Source organism: Staurois parvus, unplaced genomic scaffold, assembly GCF_062004578.1.
Source record: "Staurois parvus isolate SC_StPar_1 unplaced genomic scaffold, SC_StPar_1.0 ptg001487l, whole genome shotgun sequence".
Classification (NCBI taxonomy): domain Eukaryota; kingdom Metazoa; phylum Chordata; class Amphibia; order Anura; family Ranidae; genus Staurois; species Staurois parvus.
Window position 1 is genome coordinate 391,203 of NW_028319283.1, and position 24,652 is coordinate 415,854.

The window sequence follows — 24,652 nt, forward strand, 5'->3', positions numbered from 1 at the left end:
ACAAGAGAAGAAGAGAAGACAAGAGAAGAAGAGAAGACGAGAGAAGAAGAGAAGACGAGAGAAGGAGAAGAGGAGAAGAAGAGAAGATGAGAGAAGGAGAAGACGAGAGAAGGAGAAGACGAGAGAAGGAGAAGAGAAGAAAAGGAGAAGAGGAGAAGAAGAGAAGACGAGAGAAGGAGAAGAGGAGAAGAGGAGAAGACGAGAGAAGGAGAAGAGGAGAAGAAGAGAAGACGAGAGAAGGAGAAGAGGAGAAGAAGAGAAGACGAGAGAAGGAGAAGAAGAGAAGAAGAGAAGAAGAGAAGACGAGAGAAGGAGAAGAGGAGAAGAAGAGAAGACGAGAGAAGGAGAAGAGGAGAAGAAGAGAAGACGAGAGAAGGAGAAGAGGAGAAGACGAGAGAAGGAGAAGAGGAGAAGAAGAGAAGAGGAGAGAAGGAGAAGAGGAGAAGAAGAGAAGAAGACGAGAGAAGGAGAAGAGGAGAAGAAGAGAAGAAGACGAGAGAAGGAGAAGAGAAGAAGAGAAGAAGACGAGAGAAGGAGAAGAGAAGAAGACGAGAGAAGGAGAAGAGAAGAAGAGAAGAAGACGAGAGAAGGAGAAGAGGAGAAGAAGAGGAGAGAAGGAGAAGAGGAGAAGAAGAGAAGAAGACGAGAGAAGGAGAAGAGGAGAAGAAGAGAAGAAGACGAGAGAAGGAGAAGAGGAGAAGAAGAGGAGAAGAAGAGGAGAAGAAGAGAAGACGAGAGAAGGAGAAGAGGAGAAGAAGAGAAGACGTGAGAAGAAGAGAAGACGAGAGAAGGAGAAGACGAGAGAAAGAGAAGGCGAGAGAAAGAGAAGGCGAGAGAAAGAGAAGGCGAGAGAAGGAGAAGGCGAGAGAAGGAGAAGAAGAGAAGAGGAGAGAAGGAGAAGAGGAGAAGAAGAGAAGACGAGAGAAGGAGAAGAGGAGAAGAGAAGAAGACGAGAGAAGGAGAAGATAAGAAGAGAAGAAGAGGAGAGAAGGAGAAGAGGAGAAGAAGAGAAGAAGACGAGAGAAGGAGAAGAGGAGAAGAAGAGAAGAAGACGAGAGAAGGAGAAGAGGAGAAGAAGAGAAGAAGACGAGAGAAGGAGAAGAGGAGAAGAAGAGGAGAAGAAGAGAAGACGAGAGAAGGAGAAGACGAGAGAAGGAGAAGACGAGAGAAGGAGAAGACGAGAGAAGGAGAAGGCGAGAGAAGGAGAAGGCGAGAGAAGGAGAAGGCGAGAGAAGGAGAAGGCGAGAGAAGGAGAAGAAGAGAAGGCGAGAGAAGGAGAAGAAGAGAAGAGGAGAGAAGGAGAAGAAGAGAAGAGGAGAGAAGGAGAAGAGGAGAAGAAGAGAAGAGGAGAGAAGGAGAAGAGGAGAAGAAGAGAAGAGGAGAGAAGGAGAAGAGGAGAAGAAGAGAAGACGAGAGAAGGAGAAGAGGAGAAGAAGAGAAGACGAGAGAAGGAGAAGAGGAGAAGAAGAGAAGAGGAGAGAAGGAGAAGAGGAGAAGAAGAGAAGAGGAGAGAAGGAGAAGAGGAGAAGAAGAGAAGAGGAGAGAAGGAGAAGAGGAGAAGACGAGGGAAGGAGAAGAGGAGAAGAAGAAGAGAAGACGAGAGAAGGAGAAGAGGAGAAGAAGAGAAGACGAGAGAAGGAGAAGAGGAGAAGAAGAGAAGACGAGAGAAGAAGAGAAGATGAGAAGGAGAAGACGAAGAGAAGGGAGAAGACAAGAGAAGTAGAAGAGAAGAAGAAGAGAACACGAGAGAAGTAGAAAAGGAGAAGGAGAGAAGGAGAAGGAGAGAAGGAGAAGAAGAGGAAGAGAAGAGAAAGAAGAAAAGGAAGAGAGAACAAGAAGTGAAGAGAATGAGAGGAGAGAGAGAAGGAGGAAGAGATACAAAAGGGAAAGGAAAGAAGGGAAATTGGATAAAGGAGAGGAAGGAGAGAAGATACACTGACAAGTAAATGGAAGAAAATGGTTGGGGGGGGGGGGGGAGTGATCAAGATAGAGGGAGAAAGCCTGAGACAGCTAAAGAGAGTGTAAGATACAGGGCGAGAGGCTGCTTTTAAGATGTAACTTTCACACACACACATTGTATTTACATATTTCTAAACACACAGAAAATAAGCTTTATAATAAGCCCTCACTGACCTCCGTAGCTACAGGCAATGTGGAAAAATTCAAAACAATCACAGAAGTAATCTAGCCATTCTGTGGGCAGCTCAGCTTTCCCTGCTACCCCTCCCAGAAATTACTCCGGAGCTTAGACTCCCAATACCCCCCCCCCCCCCCACACACACACACACACACACACACCTTCCAAAAGTAATTGAAGTTTTATTGTGGTAGCTGCCACTCCCACAGCGATTCTTCCCTGTCTTCCCGATCCCTGTCAGGAACAATAGACCCCATCAGCAACCAACAACATATCCCCCCCCCCCAGCAACAACAGATCTCCCTAACAACCATAGGTGCACTCAACAAAAATAGCCCTCCTGCCACAATATACAGTTGCAAGAAAAAGTATGTGAACCCCTTGGGATTACGTGGAGTTTTGCATGAATTGGGCATAAAATGTGCTCTGAACGTCATCTAAGTCACAACAATAGAAGAACACAGTCTGCTGAACATAATACTACACAAACATTAGATGTTGCCATGGTTTAATTGCACATAACATGTAAACATTCACAGTGCAGGGAGGAAAAAGTATGTGAGGCCCTAGCTTAATGACTTCTCCCAGAGCTAATTGGAGCCAGGAGTGAGCCAACCTTGACTCCAATCAGTGTGATGATATTGGATGTGTTGCTGACACCTGTTTTGGGTTTACTGGTTTCAAGAAGCACTGTCTGATGTGAACCATGCCTCGCAGAAAAGAGCTCTCAGAAGACCTACCATCAAGAATTGTTGACTTGCATGTAGCTGGAAAGGGTTACAAAAGTATCTCCTTGAGCCTTGATGTTCCTGTGTCCACGGTAAGACAGACTGTCTACAAATGGAGAAAGTTCAGCAGACTGTGTTCTTCTATTGTTGTGACTTAGATGACGTTCAGAGCACATTTTATGCCCAATTCATGCAAAACTCCACGTAATCCCAAGGGGTTCACATACTTTTTTTGCAACTGTACATCAACCCAAGCAATGACAGACCACTGTATTTAGGTTTTGTGCTGCTCTAGACAACACAAAAAATGTCTGCCCCGCACCCCCCCGCAGAGAAATCCTGACACTGATCAACACCACATCACCCACACTCCCCCATTGAGAGGGCCAGACAATGACCAAACACCAACCAACCCCACCCCCGGCCGAGAGAACCTTCCACCGCCCCCCATACACACCCCCATCCTGCAAGAGACATCCCCGGGAATGAGAGTCGGGCTCTGCATACAGTCAAGCATCCCATAGCCTCTCAAGATCCCACTTGGTCCCCATGCCGCGTGACCCTTCTTCTGTCCCTTCTTTCGCCACCCCCCTGAAAAATGCTGCCCTAGGCAAATGCCTTGTTTGCCTTGTGGTGAACTCATCTCTGCCCCCACCAGGAACAATCGATCTCCCAGCAACCACCACCAATAGACCCTCCAACTACCAGGAACAATAGACCCCTCCCTCAACCTACAGCAGCACAAGCCCCCCTCCCCGGCAACATAAGACCCTCTGAAACAATAAATTTCCTCAGCAGCCAGCATCAAAGACCCTCCAGCACCCCCCACAATTACATACATTCAGTGCTGGAGGCCCTGGAACTGAGATCCCACTGAAAGAAAAGCCCTGCCTGTAACTATACCCACCTGACCCATTGTATGAGAAACAAAAGTAGATACAGAGCGCTGATCGATTTGTAATGATCGGTTTATTGACGACTTCCTCTGTATAACCACTTCAGCTCTGGAAGGTTTCACCCCCTTCATGACCAGGCCATATTTTTTCCTATTCAGAACTGCGCTACTTTAACTGGTAATTGCGCGGTCATGCAACACTGTACCTAAACTACATTTATATCATTTTTCACACAAATAGAGGTTACATTTAGTGGTATTTTATCATCACTGGGGGTTTTTATTTTTTGAGAAATAAATTAAGAAAGACCAAAAAAAAGAATAATATATATATATATATATATATATATATATATATATATATATATAATTTCTTCATAAATTTTGGGTAAAATGTATTCTGCTACATGTCTGGGATAAGAAAGTCCCAATAAGTGTGTATTGATTGGTTTGTGTGAACGTTGTTGGGTCTACAAAATATAATATATAAATACAAATTCCAGTGTATATTTGTTATACTACTAATGGGACTGTGATAGTGCGGCAGGAAATATGACACTAACTGACACTGGGGGGGGGACTAACTGCCACTGACATCACCAATGACACTAATACAGTGATGGGTGAGAACACAATACACGGTCACTGTACTAATGATACTGGCTGGGAGAGGGTTAAATGTGTGCCCAACTATGTGTAATGTGTGTACAATGTGATGCTTTTACTAGCTGATCTCTCAGTTTCTCATCCCTGCTTTCTAGGGATGAGAAACTGAGATCGATCTCTCTGTACAGAGCTCTGTGTTGATTGTCAACACAGAGCTCTGGGCTGTGATTGGACACAGCTGATCAGCAGGTCCCGGCCATGAATCATGGCTGGGGCTTGCTGACAGGCTCCTGCGGTGTACAATTATTATTATTCAGTATTTATAAAGCGCCAATAGTTTGCTCAGCGCTGTACATTACAAAGGGGGACAGAACATGTGACAGAACAATACCAATACAATGTGATACATGAGGGGATCGAGGGCCCTGCTCTTTCAAGCTTACAATCTAGGAGGGAGGGGATGGTGGCACAGGAGGAGATAGCTGTGGGGGATGGAGTGGTAGGAAGAGTGGAGGAGGTCGGCAAGTTAGCAGGGGGCGGGGTAGGCTTCCCTGAAGAGATGGGTTTTCAGGGTGCGCCTAAAGGAGAGGAGAGTAGGTGATAATCTGATGGGTTGGGGCAGGGAGTTCCAGAGGATGGGTGACACCCTGGAGAAGTCCTGGAGGCGGGCATGGGAGGAGGAGACCAGGGAACTAGAGAGAAGGAGGTCTTGTGAGGAGCGGAGTGTGCGTGCTGGGCGGTACTTGGATATTAGGTCAGTGATGTAGTTCGGGGCAGTATGGTGGACAGCTTTGTACGTCAGCGTTAGGATTTTGAATTTGATCCGTTGCGCAATCGGAAGCCAGTGGAGGGATTGGCAGAGGGGGGTGGCGGAAACGGAGCGGTTGGAAAGGTGAATGAGTCTGGCAGCCGTATTCAGGATGGACTGAAGCGGGGATAGCCAGCGGCGAGGCAGGCCAGTGAGGAGGGAGTTGCAGTAGTCGAGTCGTGATATGATGAGGGAGTGGATGAGCTGTTTAGTGGTTTCTGGAGTTAGGAACGTGCGGATTTTGGCGATGTTGCGGAGGTAGAGTCTGCATGTTGCGGAGGTGGAGTCTGCATGTTGCGGAGGTGGAGTCTGCACGAGTTTGTTAAAGATTGGACTTGGGGCTGGAAGGATAGGTTGGAGTCCAAAATGACACCAAGTACTCTGGCCTGCGGGGCGGGTTTGATGGTGGCGTTGTTGGACATGATGGAGAAGTCAATGGGGGGTGGTGTCCGGGCTGGGGGGAAGACAAGAAACTCGGTTTTGGAGAGGTTCAGTTTAAGGAAGTGGAGCGACATCCAGTCTGATATGTCGCTCAACAGGTGTGTGATTCGGGCGGAGACCGAGGGGGTGAGGTGGGGGGTTGAGAGATAGGTTTGTGTGTCGTCGGCATAGAGGTGGTAGTTGAAGCCGTGAGAGTGTATGAGTTGGCCAAGGGAGGAGGTGTAGATGGAGAAGAGAAGGGGCCCGAGGACAGAGCCTTGAGGGACCCCAACAGAGAGGGGGAGTGAGAGGGAGGTGGTGGCATTATAGGTAACGCTGAAAGAGCGTTGTGACAGGTAGGATGAGAGCCAGGAGAGAGCAGAATCTCTGAGGCCGAGGGAGTGTAGTTTTTTGAGGAGGAGGGGGTGGTCGACTGTGTCAAAGGCCGCAGAGAGGTCAAGGAGTAGGAGCACTGAATAGTGGCCATTAGCTTTGGCGGTTAGCAGGTCGTTGGTGAGGTGAGTAAGGCAGTTTCGGTGGAGTGTAGGTGACGGAAGCCGGACTGTAGGGGATCGAGGAGGTTGTTGTCGTTGAGGTGAGAGCTTAGGCGGGCGTAGACTAGGCGCTCGAGGAGTTTAGATGTAAATGGGAGCAGGGAGATGGGTCTGAGGTTGTTCGGGTCATTGGGGTCCAGGGAGGGCTTTTTAAGTATGGGGGTGATGTGTGCATGTTTCAGAGGGGAAGGGAAAGTGCCGGAGGAGAGGGAGAGATTGAAGATGTGGGTGAGGGAGCGTAGGATGGAGGGGGAGGGAGGTTGTAGGAGTTGTGTGGGGATAGGGTCGAGGGGGCAGGTGGTGAGGCGGGCATCAGAGAGGATCTGGGAGACTTCTTCGATGGTAGTAAGGTCAAAGGTGCGGAGTGTTGGGGGAGCTTCAGTATGAGGAATGTAGGGTGGGGTGGGAGAGGAGGTCAGAGCAGTGGTGGGGCCGTGGGAGAGGGGTGATGAGGGGGTAGCTGAGTGAGGGGGAAGGGGGTTGGAGGGAGTTTGAGCAGCGACGAAGTCCCTGTGGGTTATGTCGAGGGGGAGGGGGGATGAGGGGGTAGCTGTGTGAGAGGGGACGGGTTGAGAAGGCGTGTGAGTTGCGGCGATGTCCTTGCGAATTGTGTCAATCTTGTTTTTGAAGTGATTGGCAATCTCAAGGGCAGTGAGTGAGGTGCTGGGTGGAGGTGGGGGTGGCGAGAGTAGAGAGTTGAAGGTGGAGAAGAGTCGGCGAGGATTGGAGGAGAGGGCCTTGATGAGGGTCAGGAAGTAGGCCTGTTTGGCAGTATGGAGGGAGGAGGTGTAGGTGTGGAAGGCAGATTTGTATCGGGTGAAGGCTTGTTGGGATTTGGTTTTGCGCCATAGTCGCTCCAGGGCACGACTGTGTCGTTTGAGGGTTTTGGTGTGATCAGTCTGCCAGGGCTGGAGCGGTCGGGGTCTGATGTTGCGTGTGGTTAAAGGCGCTAGTGAGTCAGTGTACAATCACAGTGTACATTGGCTGGAGGGAAACCGGGAGTAAGCAGTGAAGTACGGGCACACCGCTTTGCCTGCAGCAGCTGCCCATCCGCAGTACATTGTGGGGGGGAAGCGGATAACCACCATAGAACATTGCCATAGCTGTATATCTGGGCGGCACTATAGCTGCTGATGGAATCTGTCCCTTCTATACACATAGTTTTCGCTGTTACAAACTGTCAGTTGATATGTTATGACAATGGAAAAAAAAAGGAAATACATGCAAAAAATAAAAAAAGAGGAAAAAATAATGAAAAAAATAGGAAAAAAAAGGAAAATAAAAAAACTGAAAAAGTAATGAAAACAAAAAAAAAGGGGAAAAAAGAACAGAAAAAATTATGAAAAAGAAAAGAAAAAAATGAAAAAAAAAATGAAAAAAAGATTTGCATCTTGACCTTCCGGGGAGGTGAGCCTCTAGCTGCTCCTTTCACAGGGGGGCTCAGCTGTCACTTTAAGGAACAAGGGGGTGGATTTAAAGGCAATTAGACTATGTACTTTGCAAGTGCGGTTCCTCCAGAGCTTAGTCAATGAGCAGAAGCTCTGATGACTCCCATCATCCAATCATGTGCAAGCAAAAATGCTGTTAAATTTTCCTTGCCTGTGATTGGGTATTCTATGCAAAATGAAGTGTCACCTCATTTACTAAGCTCTGGAGCAATTGCACTTGGAGTGCACAGTCTGTTTGCCTTTAGTAAATCCCCCCCCCCCATGTGTGCCTGTCCATCATCCAGCGTACGGTGTCAGAACTCCGCCATCGAATTCTCATTGAACACAGAGATTGTATTGACAGCGAGACAAAAGAAACAGAGAAGAGTAGGAGGGGATTTCCGCTTCACGTTTCCTGCTGACTAGAATACCGACATGAAGATTTACTATGTGGTTACAAAGTGCTGGAAATCCACAGAAAGTCGACCGCTCAGAGACGAGACGAGTCCTTTGGGGGCGACGCTTCAAGTTTTAATTTACAAAAAAAGTTCCCAGCTGGTTATTAAAAAAAACATAACCTAGAAGTGGACCTTTAAAGTGGTTCTGTAAGCAAAAAGGTTTTTATCTAGATTTAAAAAAAAACAAAAAAAACACAACTTTCAGCATGCATTTATCCCCCCCCCCCACCCAACCCAACCCCCCCCAACCCAACCCATCCGCACAGCCCACCATTAGACTTACCGAGTCCGATCTCCATCCAAAGCTATGCCAAAAAACAAAGGCTCCCTTGGCTCTCTCCCTCCTCAGTGGCTCAGAGACAGCAGCAGGAGCCATTGGTCCCTGCTGCTGTCAATCGCAGTCAGTGAAAAAGGACCTGGGGGGGCTGAGCCTCGCTCTGTGTGCCTATGGACACACAGAGCTGGCACCGGAGTGAGCCCACGAGTGCAGTATGCTTTGGGGGCTCTCAGCAGGGACCCAAGGAGGGGGGGGATCGGGGCTGCTCTGTGCAGAACAATAAATACAGAGAAAGTATTACGTTTGTTATTAAAAAAAAAAAATTATGAATATACACACACACTATATTGCCAAAAGTATTGGCCCCGCCCTCCATATCATGTGATTCAGGTGTTCCAATCCCCTCCCAATCATGTGACTCAGGTGTTCCAATCCCCTCCATATCATGTGATTCAGGTGTTCCAATCCCCTCCATATCATGTGATTCAGGTGTTCCAATCCCCTCCATATCATGTGATTCAGGTGTTCCAATCCCCTCCATATCATGTGATTCAGGTGTTCCAATCCCCTCCATATCATGTGATTCAGGTGTTCCAATCCCCTCCATATCATGTGATTCAGGTGTTCCAATCCCCTCCCAATCATGTGATTCAGGTGTTCCAATCCCCTCCCAATCATGTGATTCAGGTGTTCCAATCCCCCCCAATCATGTGATTCAGGTGTTCCAATCCCCTCCATATCATGAGATTCAGGTGTTCCAATCCCCTCCATGGACACAGGTGTATACAATCAAGCCCCTAGGCATGCAGACTGTTTCTACAAACATTGGTGAAAGAATGGGTCGCTCTCAGGAGCTCGGTGACTCCAAGCGTGGTCCCGTGATAGGTGGCCACCTGGGCAATAAGTCCATCCGTGACATTTTCTGGCTACTAAATATTCCACGCTCAACTGTTAGTGGGATTATAACAAAGTGGAAGCCACTGGGAACAACAGCCACTCAGCCACCAAGTGGTAGGCCACGTCACATGACAGGGCGGGGTCAGCGCATGCTGAAGCGCACAGTGCGCAGAAGTCGCCAACTGTCTGCAGAGTCAATAGCTAAAGACCTCCAAACTTGGTGTGTAGAGAGCTTCATGGAATGGGTTTCCATGGCTGAGCAGCTGCATCCAAGCCTTCCATCACCAAGTGCAATGCAAAGCGTTGGATGCTGTGGTGTAAAGCACGCCGCCACTGGACTCTAGAGCAGTGGAGGCGTGTTCTCTGGAGTGACCAATCACGCTTCTCTGTCTGGCAATCCGATGGACGTGTCTGGGTTTGGCGGTAGCCAGGAGAACGGTACTTGCCTGACTGCATTGCCCAAAGTATTGGGCCCACTGCCTTTCCACACACATGACCTTTAATGGCCCCCCCAGTCTTAGTCCATAGGGTTCAATATTGAGTTGGCCCCGCCCTTTCCACACACATGACCTTTAATGGCCCCCCAGTCTTAGTCCGTAGGGTTCAATATTGAGTTGGCCCCGCCCTTTGCAGCTGTAACAGCTTCAACTCTTCTGGGAAGGCCGTCCACAAGGTTTAGGAGGGTGTCTATGGGAAGGTTGGACCATTCTTCAAGAAGCACATTTGTCAGGTCAGGCACTGATGTCGGGGGAGGAGGCCTGGCTCACAGTCTCCGCTCTAATTCATCCCAAAGGTGTTCTATGGGGTTGAGGTCAGGACTCTGTGCAGGACAGTCAAGTTCATCCTAGGAGCCGACTGACCATTTGGAAACTTGAGCACTGCCCGAGGGCCCGGGGTCAGTAAGGGGCCCCATGAGATGCCCCTGGTACCTTTTTCATAGGCTTTTTTGAGTTTGGGCAAGGACACAGGGGCCCCATGATCCCCTATTGCCCAGGGGCCCCATGAGTTGTCAGTCCGCCCCTGGTTCCTCCACCCCAAACTGGCTCCTCCATGTCTTTATGGACCTTGCTTTGTGCACTGGTGGGCGGTCATGTTGGAACAGGAAGGGGCCATCCCCAAACTCCTCCCACAAAGTTGGGAGCATGAAATTGTCCAAAATGTCACCTTAAGAGTTCCCTTCACTGGAACTACTTTTGGTGAAAAAGGGGGGATGGCTACTCTTAAGAGCTGTAATTCCTAAACCGTTCCCCCACTGTGGATGTACAAACCCTCAAATTACCCCTGAGAGTGCGCACCGTCCACCCAGATCCATCATAGAACTACAGCTGGAATATGTTTTGGTAAATACCTAAAAAAAACAAACTAAAAATTGTGCCTGTGCCCGAATATATCTGGACCCAACTGTGTGTGGTATCATTGCGATCGCCAGGAGTAGAAGAATTTATTTTGGGTTGTTCTTTTATGGTACCAGCAAGAAATAAAATATACAGTTTCATTTAAAAAAAAATCATATTTTTTTAATCTGTCCGTTTTTTATTTGCCAATCGAACAAAATCAGGATATATCTGTTACCATTTACCACCAAATAAAGGTCGAAAAAAAACCCCATGGTATAATCCACCTGGATACACAAAATAGCTGCGATGATACAGATTTACTAACTCCTGTCAGGATCGGGTTTCGGCGTTGGGATTTGGGATCTGTTTTGACCTCGGTAATGAAGAGGTTAAGAGACGCAGGTTTCTAGGACACCACAAAACACAACAAAAACACCAAAAAAAAAAAAAGTCTCTATACTCATCCCAATGTGTATTCGTCTTCCTGTACAGGGAGCCAAGAGGAAGAGAGAACAGGTGTGAATGAACCCGGGGCCCCTGGACAAGAATTGGCCCCGCTTCCTCCCTTTATACAAGGAGTGCAGATAGATGTACGATTTCTTTCACCCGCTATCCGTTCAGGAAGGAAAGGGGTGAGAAAACCTCAAAATGGTCACAAAAAGGTGAAACACGTTTCATGTATAAATGTGCAATTTCGATCCTTACAGCTGTTTTTGGTGTTACCGCCTAACGACCGACGCGGGACGTTGTCACCACCCCAAGGGGCGTGGAATGTTTCTGAGCCCGCCTTCCTCGGAGGGAGCGTGGGAACGTTCACACCACCACCGCGTGAGGGCGGAGCTACCTGCTACCACCACTGCGTGAGGGCGGAGCTACCTGCTGCCACCACCTGATAGGGACACAGCTACACTGGAGATCTATAACTCAGTCATCCTACCAAACGTGCCGCCTATTAACCCTTCCATGGCAGGAGGTCAGAGGAGCCGAGGAGCCGGCCAGAGTTACCTCCACCTGTCATCAACAAGAACTGGGATTTATCTGCATATAGAAAGCATTTTGTTTCACATTTACGGTTTAATTGGCAAATATTTAAAAAAAAATGACCAAACTGTTATTACAGGCTGGAGAATACAAACAAATGTGTAAAAAATACTAAATATATAAAGTATATCAGTTCACGCTCTGCAACAATGTATCCATTCTATATACAGTATAAGATCACTCTCTGCAACATTGTATCCATTCTGTATATCAGATCACTCTCTGCAACAATGTATCCATTCTGTATATCAGATCACTCTCTGCAACATTGTATCCATTCTGTATATCAGCTCACTCTCTGCAACAATGTATCCATTCTGTATATAAGATCACTCTCTGCAACAATGTATCCATTCTGTATATCAGATCACTCTCTGCAACAATGTATCCATTCTGTATATCAGATCACTCTCTGCAACATTGTATCCATTCTGTATATCAGATCACTCCCTGCCACAATGTATCCAATCTGTATATCAGCCCTCTCTCTCTGCAACAATGTATCCATTCTGTATATCAGATCACTCTCTGCAACATTGTATCCATTCTGTATACCAGATCACTCCCTGCCACAATGTATCCAATCTGTATATTCTCTCTCTCTCTCTCTCTCTCTCTCTCTCTCTCTCACAATGTAGTATCCATTCTGTATATCAGATCACTCTCTGCAACATTGTATCCATTCTGTATATCATCCATCTCTCTCTCTCTCTCTCTCTCTCTCTCTCTCTCTCTCTCTCTCTCTCATTGTATCCATTCTGTATATCAGATCACTCTCTGCCACAATGTATCCAATCTGTATATCAGTTCACTCTCTGCAACATTGTATCCATTCTGTATATCAGATCACTCTCTGCCACAATGTATCCAATCTGTATATCAGTTCACTCTCTGCAACAATGTATCCATTCTGTATATAAGATCACTCTCTGCAACATTGTATCCATTCTGTATATCATCCATCTCTCTCTCTCTCTCTCTCTCTCTCTCTCTCTCTCTCTCTCTCTCTCTCATTGTATCCATTCTGTATATCAGATCACTCTCTGCCACAATGTATCCAATCTGTATATCAGTTCACTCTCTGCAACATTGTATCCATTCTGTATATCAGATCACTCTCTGCCACAATGTATCCAATCTGTATATCAGATCACTCTCTGCAACATTGTATCCATTCTGTATATCATCCATCTCTCTCTCTCTCTCTCTCTCATTGTATCCATTCTGTATATCAGATCACTCTCTGCCACAATGTATCCAATCTGTATATCAGTTCACTCTCTGCAACAATGTATCCATTCTGTATATAAGATCACTCTCTGCAGTTGCTCATTCATGACTGTCAGTGGTGATCCCAGGAATCTCCATACACTTGGCGGAGATCTTCCTGATATTATTCCCTCGTCTGGCTGGATGTTCTGGGCCTCTAGTGTTGCCTATTTTCTATTCTGGTCGAATGTTCTGTCTGAATATTCATACGGCTAATGAATGTTAGGGAATGTTACATTCGCCCTGCAAAAGGCCACAAAACCACCTGACATCTCACACATTACAAGGATAATTCGCGACTTCCTCGCCAAAACATTCACAACACATCTTTATACATATCCCCCCCCCTCAGGTGTGCAGAGGATAATCCCACAAGCTATGAAGCTGGTAAATAAATCCCACCGCGTTCTCTCCACGCCGCGTACGATTCCCCCCGAAGTCATCAGAAGTCGGGAAATGAGCGGCTCGCCGTTTGTCTTCCCCGGCGCAGGTGGTAACGTTTGCCAATTAGTCTGTGTGCGCTCTTACCCGGAAGGCGGGATTGGCTCCGTTCTCCAGCAGGGCTCTGGCGGCTCCCAAGCACAGGTTTGAAGCGGCAATGTGCAGCGCCGTCCCGAAATCAAAGTCACTGCAGGTGGCATCCACATCTGAAGGGAAAACAGAAAAGTCACAGGGGGCGACGGGACGCAGAACTGCGACATCTCACAGGAAATACAACATCCATTCCACTGCGGGAATTCACACGGGGGAGCTAAACGGTCACAGCGGATGTACATGGATTACTTTCCTCCCTGAGAGGCAAACATGCTGAGAGCTCAACACTGCGGCATGACCGTGCAATCGCAACTACCTCCACATTCACTAAACAGGTCAAAGGAAGTTTGTTTGTTTGTTTTTATTAAAGTACACGGCTCAAATAACTGAAAGGAAGACTTTGTTCCCCATTGAGATCTGAATGAGGAGGAATCTCCTGCTGGATCTCTATACTGACATGGACGGGGGATGGGTGAGGAATGTAAGGACGCCCCATCGTTGGATGGAAATGATCGACCTACAGAGGACTGAATTCAAAGACACCCCGAAAATCAAAGTGAAGAAATGATGCAGTCCATGTTGGTGAAATGTCATTGCAGCAACTCAGAATGGTCCTCAGTAGTCTGTGTGGCCCCCACGTGCTTGTATGCATGCCTGACAATGTCGGGGGAGGGTCCTAATGAGACCACGGATGGTGTCCTGGGGGATTTCCTCCCAGATCTGGACCAGGGCATCACTGAGCTCCTGGACAGTCTGAGGTGCAACCTGGTGGCGTCGGATGGACCGAAACATGACATCCCAGAGGGGTTCTATTGGATTTAGGTCAGGTGAGCGTGGGGGCCATTCAATGGTATCAATTCCTTCATCCTCCAGGAACTGCCTGCATACTCTCCCTACATGAGGCCGGGTATTGTCCTGCACCAGGAGGAACCCAGGACCCACCGCACCAGGAGGAACCCAGAAGCCGCCGCACCAGGAGGAACCCAGGAGCCACCGCACCAGGAGGAACCCAGGAGCCACCGCACCAGGAGGAACCCAGGAGCCACCGCACCAGGAGGAACCCAGGAGCCACCGCACCAGGAGGAACCCAGGAGCCACCGCACCAGGAGGAACCCAGGAGCCACCGCACCAGGAGGAACCCAGGAGCCACCGCACCAGGAGGAACCCAGGAGCCACTGCACCAGTGTAGGGTCTGACAATGGGTCCAAGGATTTCATCCCCATACCTAATGGCAGTCAGGGTGCCATTGTCTAGCCTGTAGAGGTCTGCGTGTCCCTCCATGGAGATGCCTCCCCAGACCATCACTGACCCACCACCAATACGGTCATGCTGAACCATGTTACAGGCAGCAGAACGTTCTCCACGGCTTCTCCAGACCCTTTCACGTCTGTCACATGTGCTCAGGGTGGACCTGCTCTCATCTGTGAAAAGCACAGGGTGCCAGTGGTGGACCTGCCAATTCTGGTGTTCAATGGCCAATGCCAATCCAGCTCTATGGTGCCGGGCAGTGAGCACAGGGCCCACTAGAGGACGTCGGGCCCTCAGGTCACCCTCATGAAGTCTGTTTCTGATTGTTTGGTCAGAGACATTCCCACCAGTGGCCTGCTGGAGGTCATTTTGTAGGGCTCTGGCAGGGCTCATCCTGTTCCTCCTCGCACAAAGGAGCAGATACCGGTCCTGCTGATGGGTTAAGGACCTTCTACGGCCCTGTCCAGCCCTCCTAGAGGAACTGCCTGTCTCCTGGAATCTCCTCCATGCTCTTGTCTCCTGGAATCTCCTCCATGCTCTCGTCTCCTGGAATCTCCTCCATGCTCTTGTCTCCTGGAATCTCCTCCATGCTCTCGTCTCCTGGAATCTCCTCCATGCTCTCGTCTGCCGGAATCTCCTCCATGCTCTCGTCTGCCGGAATCTCCTCCATGCTCTCGTCTCCTGGAATCTCCTCCATGCTCTCGTCTCCTGGAATCTCCTCCATGCTCTCGTCTCCTGGAATCTCCTCCATGCTCTTGAGACTGTGCTGGGAGACACAGCAAACCTTCTGGCAGTGCCAGGTATTGATGTGCCATCCTGGAGGAGTTGGACAGCCTGTGCAACCTCTGTAGGGTCCAGGTATGGCCTCATACTACCAGTAGTGACACTGACCCGAGCCAAATGCAAAACGAGTGAAAAATAGTCAGAAAAGATGAGGAGTGAAAAAAAAAAAAGTCAGTGGCCACCACCTGTAAAACCATTCCTGTTTTGGGGGTCGTCCCGTTATTGCCCATCTAGTGCACCTGTTGTTCATTTCATGAACACCAAAGCAGCTGAAACTGATGAACAACCCCCTCTGCTACTTACCTGACCAGATCCATATCCCAGGAGTTTCACTGACGTGCTGCTAGACTCGGATCACAAAGTCTTCCTTTCATTTTCTGAGCCGTGTATAAAAAGCAACTCCTTCTGCAATACCTACCTTCACACTGGAGCTGTAGCCTGCAGGTTTTATTTTCTGCCACTAGAGGCCACCAGACTTTTGGGTTGAAGGATAGCCAGTGTCAATTCAGCAAATTTATCTGAGCCTGTGCAGTCAATCATGGACAGGGAACCGGGACGAGTCTGTCCAGCACCCCGGGCAGGGAGGAGAACGGCGCCCCCTTCCTGCACTGCTAATGCATGACATAGGATGGGCATACTGGAGTCTGCGATGCACATGCATACCCAACCACTTCCTTTATTACAGCTGGGAGGGGGATAAGGGAAGCAGAAAAGAACTGTCAAAAGACCTGCGTAACAAGGTAACTTTAAAAAAGATGGAAAAGGATATACAAAGATATCCAAAGCCTTGCATAGGCCAGTGAGTTCTGTTCAATCACTTATTAAGAAGTGGAAAATTCAGTGATAACAGGAATCCCCCAAATGGCCCGGATCAGAAGTCTCCGCCCCCTGGAATGTTTCGTCCTTGGTACAGACCCACAAGGTGACACACACAGGGTACAATGGCAATTAATCACCTCCCGTCCGGCCGTTGTATATAAGCGGCCGGACGGTGGCACTGCAGGGTCGGGTGGCCGTCTATAAACGGTCTCCCAGCACCCTGCTTGTGCGCGCTCCCTGGGAGCGCGCAGCACCGCGATCCGGTGCCCGCTGTGTCCTCCGGACACAGTGAAACACCGATCGTCGGACGGGACCTCTGTACGAGGTCCCGATTATGTGATCACTGATTGGCCAATCAGTGATCACATGCAAAGTAGTAAGCAAGATGTCACTTCTGACATCATTGCTTACTACGTGTGAAATCTGTGAATGTTCACAGAGGTCACATGGTACAAGGCTATTCACAAAAGCCTTGTACCATGTGACAAGCTGTGACCAATCACAGCTCACTCAGTACTTCTCAATGGCTGCAAGAATGCACACAGAGAGAAAGAGAAATGATTGCTTTTACATCCTATATGGGTGTAAAAGCAATCAGTGTAAAAAAAAAAAAAAAAAAATCTTCATCACCCCCCACAAGTAGTACAGTGTCACCATGGTGACACTGTACTGCTAGGGTGACAGTATGTAAAAAAAAAATTATAAAAAAAAAAAATAATATAAAAAAATAAAATAATGTAAAAAAAAATGTTTAAAAATTATAATTTTTGCTTATAAACTAATTTGGATTTTTTTTTTTTTACTAAAAAGATAACGGAATAAATTTTGGCTAAGATTTATGATGAAATATTATTTATTTGCAAAATTTTATAAAAAAAACACTTTTTTTCAAAATTTTTGGACATTTCATTTACATAGCAAAAAAAATACAAATCCCAGTGGTGAATAAATACCACCAAAATAAAGCTTTATCTGTCTCAAAAAAATGGTAAAAAATTCATTTGGGTACAGCGCAATTGTCATTCAAAGTGCGGGGGGCGCTCGTGAGCAGCAACCAGGATGGCTGCTTTTTAAAATCCCACCTCGGCCGCCGGACACATCGGCCGATCTTCGCCCTCCAGGGGGGGTCCCCCTGTCTCCTCTCTGGCCCCCTGTCTCCCTGGTGCCCTGATGGGCAAAAAAACGCCGGCCGCCCGTGCCTCCAGCTCCCGGCGGGCCGCTCCGGAGTTTGCGGCCTACCCGCCGGAGATCGCGGCTGAAGCCGCGGCCTCGATTTTTGGCCGGCCGCCAGACACTTCCAAGACCCCGGCCGCGGATTCGCGGCTCCCGCCGGGGACCTCAGATAGAGCCCCAGACGCAATTTTGGGTCCCTCGCTGTCACCATCCCTGGGTGGGTCGGACCCTGGCAGTGGGGAGGACCTGGCACCAGAGCCATCCCTGCAGTCTCCGATCCCATCCCTGCGGGATGCTGAGCTCCTACGCCGCTTTAAGTGCATGTTGCAGTCCGAGTTGTCCTCCGCTACCTCCAAGCTGGCCGATCGTCTTTCACGGGAAATTCGGGAGTTGGGCAATCGGACGAACGACCTTGAAGATAAGATGGACGCGGCAGTCACGGTCATGGAAAATCACGAACAGGATCTGTGCGACCTCAAGAAAGAATTGGCGGACACGCTACTACGGCTTGAGGATTTAGAAAACAGTTCCCGCCGTGGCAATCTGCGGTTAAGGGGTATCCCGGAAACGGTCGCAGATCTTACTTCTACTGCTACTGCTCTGTTCCAGGAGCTGACACCCGCTATTCCCATAGACCGGCTTGAATTTGACCGCATACATCGTGCATTGGGCCCCAGACGACCGGAGGGGCCCCCCAGGGACATTATCATCAAGTTTACGTATTACCGCACTAAGGAAACTATCCTCTTGGCGGCTAGGAACAACCCTGACCTCAGCTTCCAGGGGCATCGCTACCAGCTCTTTGTGGACCTCTCCCAGACCACTCTTCAGAAGCGCCGCCAGTTGAAGCCCTTCACTTCGGTCCTGGTGAAACACCGTATTAAATACGCCTGGGGCTTCCCGTTTCGCCTCACCTTCACCTACCAGGGCCGCAGTCACTCTGTGGCTACGCCGGAGGAGGCCCATTCTCTGCTGGAGTCCTTGCGCCTTCTTTCGCCTGATTCTGCGGATCGGAGCCCGGCTCATTCATCAGGATCTCCGACACGGCCGCTTCCTCCGGGCCGCATCTGGGAGCGGTCGTCCGATAGGAAGAGGGCTCTCCCCCAGACCCCTTCGCGATCAAGTCCTTCTTGTTCTTCTCCGGGCTGAGGATGTGTCTTGGACTTCCCGTGTGTCATCTCAGCGATGGACTTCTCTGGCGGGACCGTGAGTTTGGCCCTTGGGGCTCCCCCGGTTTGTCAGCATTCCGGGTTGGGACTGATCTGGTTTACCCCCTTGGGTTCCTTCCCTGGTTGGGTGGGAGGGGGTCCCCTCGCGGACTCAGGACTTATGACTTTCCGCTGCCGCAACCTATCTTGGGCCTGGGTGAGGGTATTTTGGTTTCCGTTGGTAGCATGGGGTGAGGGTTCCCTCGGGCTTCGGGGTGGGAGGTTGATCTGGCGGGCCCGGCTGGGTGGGAGGGGGTTGGCCCCAAGGTTCTTTGGGTTTTTATGGGAGGTCATCATGGAGGTCTCGCTCCTGGGACCCTTAGTTTTATAGCTTCGGACCCCGTTCGATTATGTTTGTTGCCTTATTGCCCTTTTGCCCCCTGGGGGCTTTAGTTTCTGATGTTTTCATTTGCAGCCATGTGTCCGGTGGTAGAGCCACCCCTAACTGGTATCCTTCCTTTTGTAGGATGCGCGTCACCATTGGCGTGACACAATTGCACTATTGTATATACTTTTTATGTCTTTTTCCTTTTTTCTTTCTTTGTCTTTTTTCTCCTTTGGTTTTTTTTTTGTTCTTGTTTTCTGCAGGGTTCCAGGACGCCACGGTCCGCTCGCCATTGGAAGCGGAAATTGCTAGCTGCTTTATGGGTTTTTCTGCCGAGCGTGTTGCGTTGATATCGCCATGGCCTCGCCCCTTTTGAAAATACACTCGCAGAATGTTCAAGGCTTCAATTCGCCTCAGAAGCGGGCTAAAGTCTTTCATCACCTTAAATCGCAACAAATTGACGTGGTATGTTTACAAGAGACCAGGTTTTCGCAGTCCTCCGCTCCGCGTTATCTTTCACCTCACTATCCCACCTTTTACACGGCCTCGGCTCCTGAGAAGCGTCGGGGTGTACTGATAGCTTTTAAACGCAATCTTCCCTTTGTCTGCGCTCGGAATATAGCGGACCCCACGGGCAGGTATTTGCTTTTGCAGGGCACTCTCTGGGACCAGGAGGTTACTTTTGTCTCTTACTACGCACCCAATCGTTTTCAGGATAAATTCTTTTCGCATCTTTGCACCATTGTTTCCTGACACTCCAAGGGTCTCATTCTTGTTTTGGGGGATTCAAATGTTACTTTGGATTCCACGTTGGATAGGCGCTGTGCACGGGGGGCGGCCCCTTCCCATGATTTGGTGCTGGAGGAACGTATGCGCTCTCTTTTGCGGACAGCGGGGCTAGCGGACGTCTGGAGGGAGCTTCACCCGACTGAACGCGACTTTACATTTTATTCCAGTCCTCATGATAGTTTTTGTAGAATTGATCATATATTTATGCCGGTTCAGCAGCTTCCCTTGGTCAGGCGGATAACTATTCCCTCCTCACCTTGGTCGGATCACGATCCCTTGGTACTTCTCCTTGCCCTCTCTGGGTCAGAACGGCGCCCTTTTCATTGGCGCATCAACGATTCTTTATTGACCACTCAGGCTACCTGCCAACAAATAGAATTTTTCTTACGTACATACTTCGCGGAAAACTCGGGATCGGTCTCCTCGGCAGTGCCCCTATGGGAGGCGCATAAGGCCACGGTGCGGGGTCATGTTATACAGCTGGCGGCGGTCCGGAAGCGGGAGCGGGAGCGCCGACTTTTGGAGCTTCATTCTCTCCTGGCTTCTGCGGATGCGCGCTGGAAGTCGTCTCCATCCGCAGCCCATAAACGCGCTCGGGACGCTCTGGCGACCGAATTAGACTTACTTGCCTCTTCGGAGGCGGAACGGGCTCTGCGTTGGACCAAACACAAATTTTATTCCTGTGCTAATAAACCGGGCCCGATGCTGGCTAGGAAGCTCAATTCCGTGGGGAAACCCCATAAACCAATTCGACTGCGACTTCCCACAGGTGGATGTACTTCTAATCCTCGGCAGATTGTTTCCCGATTTTCGGACTTCCTTTCGCGCCTTTACACTGCGCCTGATCTCTTCCCTGTGGCTCAGGCAGAGGCATTTTTTCAAGATCTTCATCTTCCGGGATTATCCGAGGCAGCACAGGTGGCCCTCAATGCCTGTGTTACCGTACCGGAAGTGCTCCAAGCCATCAAATCTTTGAGGTCCACCGCGGCCCCAGGTCCTGATGGCTACTCCGGTCTCTATTATAAGAAATTCTCGGTCCTGTTGGCGCCCTTCTTGGCTGACTATTTCAATGAGTTACGACAGGGCTCCTTGCCCTCCCCGGACGCACTTAGAGCACATATAGCCATGATTCCTAAGACGAACGAGGATGTACAGGAACCGAAAGCCTTTCGGCCCATTTCTCTTCTTAATGAAGACCTGAAGATATTGGGCAAGATTCTTAGCTCTCGCATCAATAACTATTTGCGTAGCCTGGTCCACAGGGACCAAGTGGGGTTTATCCCTGGGAGGCAGGCGGGTGATAACGTTCGTAAGGTGGTCCATCTTATATATCTTCTGCAACAGCGGAAAATCCCGGGATTCTTACTGTCCTTAGACATATATAAAGCCTTTGACTCTCTATCCTGGGAATATCTGCGGTTTGTGCTGTCTCGTTGGGGTTTCGGGGATTCTATCCTTTCTTGGATTCAAGCCTTGTATTCGTCTCCTTCGGCCTCCGTTAAATATGCTGGGTATTTCTCGAACCCCTTTCCTATTGGGCGAGGGACGAGACAGGGCTGCCCTTTGTCCCCGGCGCTTTTTATACTGGCGCTTGAGCCGCTGGCTTTAGCGCTCCGGACCGATTGCAATATATCGGGGGTTTCATACGCGGGACAGGAGTTTAAGCTGAATCTTTTTGCAGACGATGCCCTCTTGACTCTTACTAAGCCTCTGACGACGCTTCCTAATCTGCAACAGGTTCTTGAGCGCTTCTCTTTGATTTCGGGTCTCCGTATTAACTTGGATAAGACTGTCGCTCTTAATATTACTTTGGATTCCGATTTGGTTTCACGCCTTCAATCCTACTTCCCTTATAAATGGGCTTCCTCCTCTCTTGAATATTTGGGCATCCGCTTGACCCCCACCTATGACTCCCTCTTTGCTGCGAATTATTACCCATTGCTTAGTTCTTTATCTTCTCTTTTGCATTCCTGGCAATTTCCGCACCTGTCTTGGATAGGGCGGGTTCATTCGGTGAAAATGACCGTCCTGCCGAAATTGTTATATTATTTTCGTACTCTCCCGGTGCGGGTTCCCCCTCATTTCCTTCGGTTGCTTCAGGCGAAGCTTATGCATTTCATCTGGGCCAATAAGCACCCCAGAGTATCTAGAAATACGCTCTTTGCTCATAGACTTCAGGGTGGCCTTGGGGTGCCCAATGTAACTAAGTATTACCAGGCGAGCCAGATTGCCCCGCTGTCTATGTTGCACGCTTCCTCTGACGTCCCTTTCTGGGTCTTGCTGGAGCTACCTAACTGTGCCCCTATCCAACCGTCGGCGCTTCTATGGCTTCCCCCTGCCCTGCGCCCTATATCGCTGAGCCCGATGTTGCTCCATGGCTTACGAATCTGGGACTCGGTACGTTATTCCAGTGGCCTGATGTCACCCTTTCTGCCTTTGCTTCCAATTGTTAACAACCCTCTTTTCCCACCGGGTTTAGATCACCCAAGGGCGTTCTCTTGGTGGGTGGCTCATGGGTTTTCGCAGGTACGACACTTTTTGGTTTCTCGGTCCTTCCCTACCTGGGATCTTCTTCGGGAGTCCCGGGATGTTCCCCCGGCGGAATTTTTTCGATACCTTCAATTGCGGCACTGGCTACTCTCGCTGCGGGGCACTTCTTCTTTTCCATACCAGAAATCGGCCTTTGAACAGCTTTGTCAGCAGCGCCCGGGTGCCCCGGGCCTTATCTCCCTTCTTTATGCAGTCTTGAACAGACGCCCGTCGCATACTTCTCTTTCATATGTTGTTCAGTGGGAGCGTGACCTGGGGGTGGATGTGGATCCGGAGGACTGGAATAGGGCCTGGTCACTCATAGCTAAATGCTCATTCAATACGACCACGCTGGAGGCAGCCTATAAGGTATTGTTTCGTTGGTATTGGGTTCCGGCTCGTTTGGCCCAGGCTAATCCCGCTTGTAGTGATCGATGTTTCCGGGGTTGTGGCCATCGTGGCGATGTCTTGCATATCTGGTGGTCATGCCCGAGACTGGTCCGTTTTTGGTCTCGTGTATTTGGCCTCCTTTTCACGTTGTTTCATCTATCCATACGCCGGGATGCTCGGTATGCCTTGCTTCATTGCCCCATACCGGGTCTCTTTGCTCATCAGCAGAAGCTGGCGTCCTATTTGTTTCTGTCGGCCACCAGAACAATTGCTCAGGCCTGGAAGAGTCCGTTTGTCCCTTTTCAGGGGGTGCGGGATCGTATGACCAATATGATGCTTAATGAGCAGATGTCGAGCATATGCAACGACTCCCAATGTAAATTCTCGAAAATATGGGAACCATGGTTGCAATATGCCTTTCCCACGCTTCCTTTGGCTAGTATGGGGATGTACTGACGTTAGGCACTGGCGTTTGATGGTGGCGCTCCTGGATCTCTGCCCCCTCTTCTCTTTTTTTTCTTTTTCTCTCCTCTTATTTCTCTTCTCTTTCTTTCTTTCCATTTCTGTTAGTTTTTTTGGGTGATAGTTGACAGTTGCCTTTAATTGCAGTTAGAATTTCATTACCGTCATTGTAACCTATGTGCCATTGATAGCCCCTGCGTGGGCGTACCTTCTGCCTTGTTGAAGTTAGAGCACTGTTTTTCTTTTGTTATTATGTTTTTTATCTTATCGGTGCAATTGATAGCCCCTGTGGGGGCATGTTTTGTCGCCTCTGTTTTATACTGCTTAAAACTAATAAAAACTATTGAAATACAAAGTGTGATAGCGCTAAAAGCTGAAAATTGCCCTGGACAGGAAGAGGGGTAAAAGTGTCCGGTCTGGAAGGGGTTAAACTGTTAATTTCCCACATCTGTTTTAAATTGCAATTAGTATCTGTGTATAAACAGTCAATGAGTGTGTTCGCTCTCACGTGGATGCACTGAGCAGGCTAGATACTGAGCCATGGGGAGCAGAAAAGAACTGTCAAAAGACCTGGGTAACAAGGTAACTTTATAAAGATGGAAAAGGATATAAAAAAGGTATCCAAAGCCATGAATATGTCAGTCAGTTCTGTTCAATCACTTAACAGGTGGAAAATTCAGGGATCTCTGGATACCAAGGCAAGGTCAGATAGACCAAGAAAGATCACAGAAGAATTGGTGGGGATACAAATAAAAAGCCCCCACAGGTAACCTCAGGAGAAATACAGGAGGCTCTGGAAAATGACGGTGCAGTTGTTTCAAGGAGCACAATAGAACCATACTTCAACAAAAATGAGCTGCATGGCCGAGTTGCCAGAAGGAAGTCTTTACTGAGCCAATGTCCCACAAAAGCCCGGTGAGGCGTGTCAAGGTGTTGTCGGGCATATTGTAACCGGGCTTTTTTGCAGCAGTAAAGGCTTCTTTTTGGCAAAAAATCCTGGTTACAATATGCCCGACGACACCTTGACACACCTCACCGGGCTTTTGTGGGACATTGGCTCCATAAAGACTTCTTTCTGGCAACTCCACCATGCAGCTCATTTTTGTTCAAGTATGTCGTATTGTGCTGCTTGAAAAAAAAAAAAAAAAAAAACACACCATCTTTTCCCAGAGCAGCCTGTATTTCTCTTGAGGATACTTGTGGGGTTTTTTCTTTGTATCCCGAACAATTCTTCTGGCAGTTATGGCTGCAATCTTTCTCAGTCTACCTGACCTTGGCTTGGTATCAAGAGATCCCTGAACTTTCCACTTCTTAATAGGTGATTGAACAGCACTGACTGGCCTATTCAAGGCTTTCAATATCTTTCTATATCCTTTTCCATCTTTTTAAAGTTCCATTCCCTTGTTACGCAGGTCCTTTGACAGTTCTTATCTGCTCCCCATGGCTCAGTATATCCTGCATCCACGTGAGAGCGAACAAACCCATTGACTATTTATACACAGATACTAATTGCAATTTAAAAAAGTCACAGATGTGGG

General features: G+C 48.8%; 1 protein-coding gene and 1 pseudogene across 2 annotated transcripts in view; one reads left to right on the forward strand and one right to left on the reverse strand.

The window, feature by feature from the left end:
• The window catches only part of CLIP4 (CAP-Gly domain containing linker protein family member 4), a 124,696-nt gene that overhangs the window by 82,875 nt on the left and 17,169 nt on the right, over positions 1–24,652 (reverse strand). For both annotated transcript variants that reach the window (XM_089662518.1, XM_089662517.1), the window contains exon 5: positions 13,383–13,501. In XM_089662518.1, coding sequence (XP_089518644.1) covers positions 13,383–13,501 — 119 coding nt within the window. The remainder of the gene's footprint in view (positions 1–13,382; positions 13,502–24,652) is intronic.
• LOC149435582 (uncharacterized) lies at positions 2–11,437 on the forward strand (annotated as a pseudogene).